The sequence below is a fragment of the Protobothrops mucrosquamatus genome, unplaced genomic scaffold (assembly GCF_001527695.2).
Source record: "Protobothrops mucrosquamatus isolate PMUCROS unplaced genomic scaffold, P.Mucros_1.0 scaffold877, whole genome shotgun sequence".
NCBI classification, from domain to species: domain Eukaryota; kingdom Metazoa; phylum Chordata; class Lepidosauria; order Squamata; family Viperidae; genus Protobothrops; species Protobothrops mucrosquamatus.
Window position 1 is genome coordinate 27179 of NW_015387131.1, and position 13190 is coordinate 40368.

A 13190-nucleotide genomic window follows, 5' to 3' on the forward strand; every position below is an offset into this window, starting at 1 on the left:
ATGAAACAATAGAGGGAGTAACCTCAAGGTTTGCAGAAACGCCCCCAAAAATTAGCAGGAGAAAGAAAATCTAGTTTGAGAGGAAAGAGAAAGCCAGTGGATATTGTGCAGAATGTTGACTGAGAGGGTCAAATTGAAAGAGGGTTGGAAGGATAATGAATTTCTGTGATTGAAAACCTAGGAAAAAATAGAGAAAAAGATCATAAATAAGTAGATATGCAGAGGGAACTGTCTTATTGTCTTGATAAGTGAGTAAGTTCATACAGAAACTTCATAAATTATTCTAACTAGAATGAGAGTAGTCTATGGAAATCAGAACAGAATCTCAGATTTTAAAAATTGAAGTACATCCCACCCCCAAAAATTGGATGTTTATGGTTCTTCTAGATGAGGAAAATGTTGAATAGGTATTGTTGGTTGTGCTTGCTAAAAAAAGATATTGAAAAATTGTGAAATAGAATGTCCAGAATGTTAAAGCATACAGAGGACACGTGTAAGCAGAAGACCAACCCAGCTAGCCCACAAAAGCAAATTAACACACCAGTGGGAAATATTAACTTGCCTTTGAGCTTGGGTGTATAATTTTAATAAATTAGTAGCTATCTTCTTTATGTGTAAAGAATGAGCTTTTATCTCTCTTAATTACTGCTGAAAGATTTGAAATCATGAGCTTGGTATAACAGCTTTCCCAGGTTCCTCCCATCACAATTAAACTTTTCATTAGGTAAACCATTATGTTTACTATTAAGCAGGAAGAGGCTGCATAAGAGCAAGGTAGTAATTATTTCTAGCTTTTCCTTTTGTATAATGCTAGAGGGTTTGTAATGGGTGCCCCTTGGACATATTCTTGCTGTCACTGATGTGACTCCTTTCTTATTAAACCCCTCTGGTGTAATCCTATATAACACTATTGATGAAAATGCCTGTGGCAATGGAGTCATGCATCAGAACAATAGAATTCAACATTTTGTGCTACACGAGCAGAAGTACATTTAGGCGTACTGTACGTGTACTTTGCATATTTATAAAATGCCTAGGAAATACAGCAATTGCAAGTTAGTGATTTCATTAGTTGTATAGGGATGTACAAGTCACTTCAGATAATAAAATGGCAAATTAGAGTTTGCTAGAGTGGGCTCTAAACAAAGAACAACAATGAGAGCAGCAAGGAGGTATACCTTAAAACTTGTATCTATTGCATTAAGGGTTCAGGTTTTTAGATGGATGACTAAGCAGCCTTGCTTTTCATTTTTGGCCATTCAGAGAACCTATGTGTGTTTTATGAATGAAAACAGGATATTTTTCTCAAATGTAAATTTGACACATAAGCTTTGAGGGAGAAGCTTTGTCTTGTGGGAGAGGGGATTAGTAATAGGTTTGCCAAGTATTTCTCTGAAGATGCTTTTTAGAAACAAAAGTGGGGAGGGTGGATTCTATGGTATCCACTAGAGATCTTAAAGGGCCATTGGCATTTATCCCACCCACTTGCCACCAATATTCATAACATTTCCTTGAAATGCTGGAAACTTTTTTCATGTATACCATTCTTTCTCACCATAAGATGCTGAAGCTTATAGTATTCATTGCTTGCCAGGAGTGTGTTTGAGCTGTTCCCTGAAAGTATTCATCTTCGGACAAATTTAAAAGTGATGCTGCTATGTTGGAAATGAATATAAGGATTTGTACAGGCATGTGTAACTTAGAATATTTCATAATTATCAAGTAATTTGGAAATCTTGAAGCAGAATGCTTGCATTGCAGTCATAACAAGGAAGACAAAACATCCTGATATGTAAACAATATTTTGTTCTGTTCAGCAAAGAAAGGATGGCCTTGAAGTAGAATATGGCTTGAGGGTCTATGCGCACTAATTGCATATTTTCAAAAAAGTTGGCTAACTTAAATATGTAGAACTGAATAATTTGAATACAAGAATGCATATTTCTAAAACAGATAAATCTCAAGAATAAATTAGTTTCACATACATGTTTCCCAACTCCAGTTACTGATCTTATCAGTAGAGAATAAGGCAATGCTAATTTTCCCAAATTATTCTTTGAATTTTAGCATATATAGTTCAGAATGTAATGAGGCATCTTTTGTTTCTGTCCAGTTGGTCCATGCAGCAAGTCTCTTAAATAGCTCTCTGGGCTTGAATGGAAGATGTCATTTCTTAGCTAGTACTGTATACTGCTCGGACACCTATAAAATGGTTTGGACCTGAGCCAAAAAAAAATCAAAGGAAAAAATGGTCTCCTTCTCCAGCAGGAATGGTATAGGGCAGGGGTAGGCAACCTTGGCTCTTTTATGACTTGTGGACTTCAACTGGGGGTTCTTCAGCTTCAAGGAAATATTAAATTAAATGCTAAGAATAAAGAAAGTCTAAAGCTTTATATAATATGTCACTACCTTACTTTGACTAGTTTAAATGTAGCAGCTTATAGGGCTTTTGCACATTCCCCAAACCCACTCATGAAAATTAGTGCAGCTGAATTAATGCAAATTTGGGAATTCATGATTAGGACATTTTAAAACTTGAGTTTTAAAGAAGCATTATCCTTATTACATCTCCAACAAATGTCTTTTCCTATACAAATGTTAAGTTGTGCAATTAATTTTAAGTGTTATTTTTGTTATAAAAGTCATAGTTTAAGGTCCATTGACACTCTTGCTATAGAGGTTAAGACACTCTTCTATTGTCTGGGAAATATAGGAACCTCTAATTTTGTATTCCACTCATTTCTTAGCATCTGGATCTCAACTTGATTTATTGATAACAAATATATATATAAAGGAATAGTAGGCTTTTTAGTTTTAAAGGATTTAAACAGTTATTCTAGTATCTCTGATGTCTTGAAAGCTGAAAACACTGCTAGTCTAAACAAATATACTGTAAATATTGCTATTGAATTACATCTAATAGATGATATTTATCACTTAACACAGCATATGTTAAAAAATTCATCTACGTATTTCATGGATATGTATATATATATACAGTATGTATGCATGCATGCTTGCATGCATTTCATTATTTATTTTCAGTTGACCTGGGAATCAGATGGGGAAATTCCATTGTGGAGGTAACTGCTAGATTGATGGCAAACTGCATTTTCTGCCCTCATGCTCTCTCCCATCCATCTTTTTGCTTATCATATTGATGTATTATTATCATTGTTTTCCTTTGTTGTTGTTTGTTTATTGTTCTGTTATTTTACTTCTCTTTACACTTTTTTCATTTTTCTTACTTTCCATTATTGTAAACTGCCTTCAGTAGCCCCATGGCAAGATATGCAGCAAATAAATTTAACAAATAAGTACATTTGATTAGCCAAAGCTCTGTATATATATAGGAAAGTTGGTAATTGCTTCATAATGTGGATGTAAATTTTGTATTGCCAAAACCAGTGCAATCCTCCCTCGATTTTTTGAGGCTTCTCAAGTTTTCAGGAGGCAACCTCAATTTTACATCCTTTAATCTCCCCTTTTGTCTTTCTTCCTGTTATGCCGGAAACTGCATATTTGCAGACTAGCGTAATGATCGTATTTCCTGTATTTCTGAAAATGATTATAATGCACAATACCTTGCCCTTTTAAAAGTAGTTTATCCTGTCATTTATTTTTATTTTTCAAAAGTAATGAAATTTAGACTTTAGCATTGGTTTCCATTAATAGTGCAGTTCATGGAAAATCATAAAACACCAGGGTGGTTATTGGCATTTCATATTCAATGATCTCATTTGAGCCTCCAATAGCTGTCAAACCTATAAGTGCAGCCTTGATCAGGAGTCCATCATTGAAGGATGATAATACTGCAACATTCTGCCAAATTACATTGGTTGTCCAGATGAAAATATGTCAGCATGAGGGACTAGAAAGAAGTTTTTCTTTTTTGTGGCCCCGATTTTTTTATATATAGTAGAGGAGGGAAAAATAGATTAGCATCTACTGGCAGATGTATTTGTTGATCTTGCATAAGATATTTCATTTCTAGCAGTTTACAAAATTTCAGGTTAAAAAGTCTCAGTTGACCTTCTATTAATTGCTTTTCCCTATTCCAGTTTGTTTTTGTTTTTTATCTGTAAAATAAGCCTACTTGCTTTTGTGCCAGTTTACCATTGAATTATTAATTACCGTATATTATTGTTATAATTATAATAAATAATTAATTATTTAAATCCCTGATCTGTAATAACTCACATGATAGTCCAACTCACCTCATAGGGTTATTGTTGTAGGGAAAATAGGACAAGGAAGGAACATTAGGTATGTTTGTCACCTTGAGTTATTTATAATATTAATGAAGTTGGTATAATAAATTAATTAACTATTTTTTAAAAAAAAATATGAGTTCTTTCATTTTGATAATTGTTTTGTATGACCTTGGTAGGAAACCTGGTCTTATAAAAAAAACTAAAAACAAAAGTAGATCTATAAAGCCTGTAATCTACTCAGTTTTAATCTCATTATTCTGAAAGAATGCACAGATTTACTGTTGCAGAAAATCTGTTTCTCTGGGAAGCAAGGAGAATGTTAACATGTGAATCATTTCAATAATGTAACTATGAATTTTCCCTTTGTGTTAGATGAAGCTTGAGCCTCATACTCATAATTCATATCTAATTGAGATGCTTTTCATTAAAATTTCTAGAAAATAACAAATATAATAGTTGAATGTAATTGAAAGAACTAATGTAGTTTTTATGGAGGAAAGGAATTCAGAAGGTGCTAAATTTTGTTTTTGGTTTAGGCTACATTTGTTGACATAAAAACCGTGGCGGTATAGTAAATAGAGCTATTCCAGACTACAATTCATAGGTTTGAGATATGTAACTCACTGGCAGAATATTCCTGCTATTCAGAAATGGAGCTTAATTATTTTGTGTAAAAGATCTTTGCAATTTAAATGACTAATTGTATTGTAGCTTTGGGCTAAACATATTGATAACATAAATGTTGATGGCATCTGCAAGGTCAAGATACTGATAATTTTGATTATAGTGCTTAAATGATCTGGCAAAAAGTCAAAATGCTTCAGTTTAATAATTGTCTATTAAGGCAACATGACATATTTTGTACAGTATTTGTTACCTCCAGGTATAGATTAAAGATCTGATGTAGCCACAGAAAGTGACAAGCATATATGAATCTTAGGCATAGTAGAGAATAAACTGTCACCATATTTGCAGTAATTTGTCTCAATATGTAAAACATTCTGCTGGTTATACTTGAACCAATTTGTAGAAATGTCAAAGAGGAAATGGGGCAGAATGTTGTATAGCTGAATATTAATACCAGGTTTTTTTTCTAAATCTGACAGTTTAACTCAGTTCCAACTTGACTGAAGATAAAAGATCTTAATATACACATTTATTCCTAAATTGTTTAATGTAGTTCAGTATTTAAATACTTTTCAGATTGTAGCATGATTTGTCCCCGTAAATGTTATTATTTTAAAATTCACACTCCTTTATTAGATATTCAAGCAACACTATAAAGAAAATAGTTTCTTACAAAGTTTAATGATGTAGCTATAATGTAGTCACTATAGATTATTGTTATAAAGTTGTATGCACTCAAACTGAAACCATGAGAAGCCATTTTCTTTTTTTATAATAATTTTATTAGAATTTATAAATGCAAAGATAAATAATTTATAAAAACTAAGAAAGAGATAAAAAAAATTCAAAATCCCCTACTGGAACCTTACTCTTTTGTAGGTGCTAATATCAATATAGTAGAAAATGTATATTGTGTAAGGAGACTCGTGTACTAAATAATATAAGATAATAAATGAATTATTTGTTATGTATTTATCCAGATAACATTTTTGAAATTTTGATTTCTCCCGGTGTTTTGAAGAAGAGTATGGAAGTGGCAATCATGAGGATTTGAGGGAAAGGACGAAGGTATAGACCAGTGTTTCTCAACCTTGACAATTTTAAGGCATGTGGACTTCAACTCCCAGAATTCCACAGCCAGCAATGCTGGCTGTGGAATTCTGGGAGTTGAAGTCCACATGCCTTAAAATTGTCAAGGTTGAGAAACACTAGTATAGACCAAAACACCGGGTTCTCTGAGAGAGTGTGCAATTTGCTTATGACTTTGATGAATAGACTACTTTCAGGAAAAAAATATCTGTGAGAGGAAAGAGAAGACTATTAAATGATACCAATTTCTACCCTACTCAAGTTATCATCAGGAGATTTTTATGAAATTAAACATCACCCCCACTAGAAGCAAGCTTTAAAGCTTCCATTTGTGGGTTTTTGTGGCTTACAAACATTGCTACGTATTGATGTAAAATACAAATATGAATTTTACTGAGTATTTGTACTTGGCATTTTCAAAAATAGAAATGTGGTACTGTACGGTCAGTCTTCCAAATATAAGTTAAATTTCAAAGATAAATATGAAGCTGCTTAATTGCAGTGTTGCAAATGACCACCTCTTTGGTTGATACCAGCCTGGCGTTCTCATGGTCCTCATTTGATTGCCCTTAGGAGCTCTTATGGCAGTCCCACAGATGATAGAGAAGATCTTAAAAACCACACAGGCTGTGCAGGGACCCTCAGTAGTTTTGCCACCCATGATTGCCCTGCTTTGGTTCTTTCTTTTGCATCTAAAAGCTTCAGGGGGTGTGGTTGATGATGTTGCCAGAGTCAGTGAGGCACAAATGGCCCCCAAATGGAGTTTTCTGTGTTCTGCCTACAAGGGGACAGAAAAAATTCAAGGAGTCAAAAGAACATAAAAGTGGTGCTTGTATAATACCTGGGTTATCCTGGGATATACAAAGTTCCATATGCTTTGTGGGGCATTGAGAATGTGCCACTGATCTTAAAAACCTTCAGTGGCAAGCATTGTATTTTTTATAATTTTATGGATTTTCAAAAACAAAATTAAAAGATAGACAAAGAAAGATCAAAAAGAAAGAAAAAAAAAGATCAAGAAAGAAAAAACAGAGGTACAAAAAGAAAAAAATAGGAAAAAGAGAAAAGGAATTACTTTTGACTTTCTTTAGTACAGATAAGAATTTAAAAAATACATCAAACTCTTAGCCTAAGATTAATATTTGCCCACATTAAGATTAAGATGTTTCCATTCATTTTTCCATTAAACCTTAAAGAAAAGCCTATGGTTTCAATTGTATATTCATTTTTAAATATTTTGGATCAGAATATGTACTTGATCCCAATGTCCATGAAAGATTAAAAATGTGCCCTCGGTTTGATTACATTGCCAACAAATAATTGAAATTCCCTTAGTACATCTTTTGACAGTTTATCTGATGTCATATCAGTGATATATCATTTTATAAAAGTTCTCTTTAAGATTTAAGGATTTTAAGTCAATGTAAATTGCAACTATTTCTTTCACATATTCTCTCATTGGTCCAATTTTCTATTATATCCAAACTTTTTTGCCCATTTTATCATACCTGTTCATTCTATTTCCATTTTCAATAAAAATGTGTACATAAAAACAGTATTCTAGATAAAACATTCATTTTAATCACATAAATTCTTCTCAGCAGTGATAGTGGCAATCTTCTCCGTCTCACAGTATCTTTCTTGTTCATTCCATACCTCAATATAATTATTTTGAAAAAACATATAATTTGTTAGACATAATAAAACCAAATATTTACCTTTTTCTCAATTTTAAAACCAATTTCTTCATCAGTGTCTTGATCCTGTGTAGTTATATTTTTTTACCAATATCTTTGTTTTCTGTTTATTGATCTTAAACCTGCTAGTGCACCAAAATCAGTTTTTTTCATTGAAAATTCAATCCCTTTCAGAAGGTCAAATCAAAACTAAATCATCAGTCAAAGCTCTCATTTTAAAGGCCCATTATCTTGTCATTTTGCCCAATACCTCTATTCAAAACTTCAAGAACTGAAAGAAGCAACAAGGTGGAAGAGCATAGACTTTTCGTGTTCCCTTCCAAATATCACATGGTTTGGTCAAATCACCATTAAGTGGAAAGCTTTTTAAAGCATATATGGAAATCGTTAGCTTCTCCCTCTAATTGGCTTCTTTTGAATTTGCGAAGAATCCTTGCACTTCTTGAAAAACCTGAACATCTCCAGGGGTAAAATTCAGAAAATCATCCTGAACATTCTAAAGCCATAACTGAATGATGTTATGCATAGTTGCCAAATGTACATCTCAATATGGGAGTGAATCATGACAATATCTATACAGCATTCCCTCCCCCCCGTCACCTTATTTGGTATCTATGCAATGTTGAAAAAGATGACTGCATGTCATAAGTCTTCAATTTATTTAATCTTTTATTTGTTTATGTTGCTTGAATCCATGGAATTTTTAATTCAACAAATTGTAGTGCTTTATATTCAAAATTTGATCTATACCTTATGCATGTGTATCTATATTGAAGGTCCACCGAACTTGGTAATTTTTTTAAATCTGACCTATAAAAGTTTTAACCCAAAAAATATGACAAAAAATAGGAGCAAATAGTTATTTGTTATAGCAATAGTAATAAAATCCTGTGACAATAAAGATACAGTGTGCCAATTTTAATCAAATAAGTCGTGTTCAACATGCTACCGTCAGGATGTGTTTGATTACAACCCCTATTTAGTTTGTTGAAGATAACAGGAATAGGATTCTATACCATCTGGCAGCCCCAGATTGGGAAGACCTGGCAAAATATTTCAAGGACTGCAGTTATTTGAAAAATTATTCCCAAGAAAGAGATTTCTTCCTGGAATTGTAGTTCTTATATACCATTGTTCACAATAAAATGGGTGAATTTCTGTATGAATGCTCAAGAACAGGGGTCTTCAACTTTGGCAACTTTAAGACTGGCTGAGGAATTCTGGGAGTTGAAGTCCACAACTCTTAAAGTTGCCAAAGTTGAGGACCCCTGCTCAAGAAGAGATCTTCAGAGCGAAGTAAATCTTTCTATTTCCTCCTAGGTTCAGAAGGACATCCCTTGGAGGATTGAGAAATATGTTTCTCTTTCTCTTTTTCCTTACCCTATTTTTCTTTGAAATATTGTTTTTGTTGAGGTCTGACTCTATTGTATCATACTAGGAGGAGCATCCCTCACTAATGGCACTAATCTCCCTTCCATGACTATTCCAAATTCCTGAAGAAATGGGAAGTTTCAACCAAGGGTATTTTTTATTATTTTGGATTAAATCAGTCAGTTGTGTTTCCTGATATTAGCAGGGAAAATACACTTTCCCCAAAAGTAGATTATATCAACTATTCAGAGTGGCTTAATTAAATTGCTGACAATACACTTTTTATACCACTTTTATATTTTACTTAAATTGCTGCATGCTTTTTACATCACTTATCAAACTTCAAAGTGCTTGGACTTAAATTGTTTCAGCCATGCTTCTAAGCAGAGGTTGAAGTTAATTTAAGTTCCATATTATTAAAATGTCTCAGTTAAAAATGTTTTCTTACTCCACTTCCTATCCAAAACATTTTTCCTTGAAGCAATTTGCAATATAATGTTAAAAGTGCTATGTTTACTTTTGATATGGGGTACAGACTATGTGAAAATTAATATTGTGTCCATTACATACTTAAAAAAAAGAATAAGCTGACCAACTCAGATTTTTCTAGAACAGGGATAAGAGCCATGGTGAAGTGACCTACCCAGGGCAGAAGTGGAGAACTAGCAACTATTAATAGATTATTGAAATATAGACATTTGTAAATCATCTCCAGATCATCAGTATGATACTGTGAAAAGAATTCAAATCCAAGAATTGGAAGGGGCCACTTAGGCATTGAGTTCAACTCTCTACTCACTGCAGAAATCCAAACAAATACCTCAAACAGATAGCTGTCCATAGATTCCCAACCAGGGGTGCTCGCACCCCCTGTGGTTGCGAGACGATATTCCAGGGAGTGCGAAAACTTGGGTTTTCAAAATTATAGTGTATATGAACTTTTGTAAGAGGTGCAAGAATATATCAGAATTGTTCCGGGGATGCGGGGTATAGAAAAGGTTCGGAGACACTGCTTTACCAGAACACATTCAATGAAAGCGAGCCATCAACTTTGGTAGTTGACCCCACTGTAAAACAGGTCCCATTGTTAGGAATTGTTTCCTAATATTTAATCAATTTTACATAAACATATAATTGTTGAGAACTGAGTTAGTAATTTTTTAAAAAAAAATAGTGACATTTTAAGGATAGGCATCACTGCTGTACAGTGGGCATAAACAGAGAATACAGAATGCCTTGGAGATCTGCTTTACCCCAAGTTCTATGCAGAAATCTACTACTACAGTAGTCCTGAGATCTCTAACCATGCAGCCTCTGTTTACTGCTGTTGTGTCTCTCTCCACAGTTTTTTCCAGCCCAAAGATACTGAACTCCCCCAATTATTCCTTATAAATATGTCAATGAAGATTCTCAGTCATCCAAGTAGAGTTGTCTGGAATTGAGTTATGGCAACTGAACTTCTTGTTGGTTCAAAATGTTACTGCTTATCCAAGTAGCTTCTTCAGACTCAATTTCCATATATTTCTTATAATGTTTTCATTTCAGAATCATTGTTGATTGCTTTCCTCTGAACCCTTTCCTACACTTTGTTATTACTGTATTTTGTAAAATGTGGTGCCCAGAACTAGACACAATTATCTAGATGCAGTCTGACCAATGCAGAAAAAAAATAAAAGGAATTAAGATTTCTCTTGAGCATGATGTTCTACATATGTCAATGCAACCTAAAGATTGCCCTTTTTTGCAACCACATAATTCTGTGGGCTTATATTTAACACATGATTGACCAAAACACCCAGTACCTTTTTGTATGTATTGTTGTTTGATATGGTCTCTCACGTCTTGTAGTCATATATTTGATTTTTCTTACCCAAAGGTAGAACTTTGCATTTGTATTTTCTGAAATATATTTTGCTGATTTCTGCCAATGTTCTACCTGGTCATGATCCTTCTGGACAATACTTCCTTCCGGCTTAATGTGGAATAGTTAATGGATATTAGCATGTATGATTGCTCAGCCAGCTTTAGCATTTAACTCATACCAAAAGTATCATAATTCTACTATCTTCTCTATCAGAATCTCATGGGATACTTCATAGAATACAACTTCGTAGAATAATGTATTCTACCTTCGTAGAATATGCTAAAGTCAAGGCTCACTGTGTTTACCATATTCATTTGAAGTCAACTGAACTGATCACTATTTTTTCACTGTAAAGTAGTGACAAATCCTTCGCAAGCAATCTAACAAAGATTCTGATGGCCTTTGAAAGGACAATAATTTACTAAACAAGTTTTATATTTCTAGGAAAAGACAATAGGCATCTGCTGATGAAGGGAGAGGGAAATGGTGAAAGTAAAGATAGGCAATTATTTGAGAAGTGGGCATTCTAACCAGGTTGTTAAATGAGTTGACTGTGTTGTGAGAATATTATACCCAGTTTTGGCTATGTGTTTATGGTAATTATTATTTGTTTTGTTACTTTTTTATTTTATTGGTTTTTTTTTGTAAAATTAATAAACTATGAAGTCATGATTTGTGAGTATGATGGCCTTATAATGAATAAATAAACTTTCTTCTTTATTGTTTCCAATGAGCAACTTTCTAGATGTCTTTTCTGAATATATTTCAGAAACAGATGTTTAGACTGTCATTAGCTTTAAGTATAATTGTTACATTCAATGGATTCCAAATACATTGAAGTATATAACTCAGCTATAACTGAAGCAGTAATGCAAGTATTGACCAGCTTTGGAGGAAAAAGAAGCTGCAAGGATTCAAAGTCAGACGCTTTCCTCAAACTGTTGCCTGTTTTATTTGCTGTAATTCTGAGCACGCCAAATCCAGATAGTGGCTTAACTTGACGTCCTTTGCAAATACAAGTAATAAATTTGGTAAAGCATCTTTTCTGATGGCAAGCATGTTCTTCCTTTTTAATCACTGTGTACTGGTATGATATGGGTATTAATAGAGGCAACAAGCTGCTTTAGCAGAAAAATTCCATAGGTTGTGTGAATAAGGAAGAGGGTCATAGTGGGAACAGGTATCAAGAGATACTGTAGAGAACAAATGTTAGGTAGTGATGCTTAGGTGGCATCTTTCAACCCATTGATTGAAGATCTGATTGCATTAGCCATCATTGGGCAGATTGCCTACAGATGTATGGACAAGTATAATGAAATACGAGAGTCTTTTACAATGAATACTATAGGTGAGAAAGTGTATAACTGTATCAGAAATACACTGTATACATCTTGAATATTCATTAGTCTAATATATATATAGATTTGTAACTTATTATAAAAGACATGTTACTTTTATTATTTGTTTTGGGGGGGTTGTCACATTTTTCCATTTTTTTTTGTTATAGCATTTTTTATGCATTTTTTTATTTGAATATCACTATCATTTTTTTGTGTGTTGCTCTTTTTTGTTATTAATTTTAAAAGCAATATAAATGTGGTGATTCTAATGTATCAAACTTAGCAAAAGCCTATTTGGGCTCAGCAAAGCCTACTTATACATCTTAAATGCTTTTCTTCTAACTTTTTCTCCCATTCCAGGGATTCAACAGATCATCTGGTCTTGCAAAACCATACCTTTGGCCAAGAATAACCCGAATTTGTCTCAGGGACTTGATCTTTTGTCTGGAACAAGAGAAAGAAACAAAGCATTCTCTGATCTTATATCAAGCTCTTCTGAAATAGTGGCTAATCTAATTCTGCATTTCAGCTTATCATACATTGCCAAAGAACAATTTGTTTGCACTATCCTGAAGTCATATATTACAAGAAATTGTAAGGTCATTGTTGAATGTAGGCATGCTGCCTGGACATGTGGAAGAGAAAAGGCTTCGGGTGCCTGTTAAGTTCCATGCAAGACACTGTATTGGTATATAAATCCGCAATATTATTCCATGAAGCGTGTGCCTTCTAACATTGCAGTTAGTGAAGAATGACGTGATGAATGTATTTAATGACAAACTAGCAGTTTGCTAGTGCATAGCCTGCAGGATTCAGCCTTTCTATGTGTCCTAGAGAAACCACCTGGGAGCCAACCAAAAAGTATGCAGGCTATAATTTCCTGCCTTGAAAGAAAGATGGGGAAAAAAGAATCCCTACTGGCATTCTTTGTGTTACCAGTCCTACCAGACAGATCTGCAAGCAAACTACAGTTGTAAGAGTTGGAGAA

General features: G+C 33.6%; 1 protein-coding gene across 1 annotated transcript in view; it reads left to right on the plus strand.

Moving 5' to 3' along the window:
- LOC107290362 (transcription initiation factor TFIID subunit 4B) overlaps positions 1 to 12735 on the plus strand; it is a gene marked incomplete at its 5' end in the record, with an annotated part of 32344 nt that extends 19609 nt beyond the window's left edge. Inside the window, 2 exons of the mRNA XM_015819239.1 lie at positions 143 to 165; positions 12574 to 12735. Coding sequence (XP_015674725.1) covers positions 143 to 165; positions 12574 to 12706 — 156 coding nt within the window. The remainder of the gene's footprint in view (positions 1 to 142; positions 166 to 12573) is intronic.
- Positions 12736 to 13190: the final 455 nt, after the last annotated feature.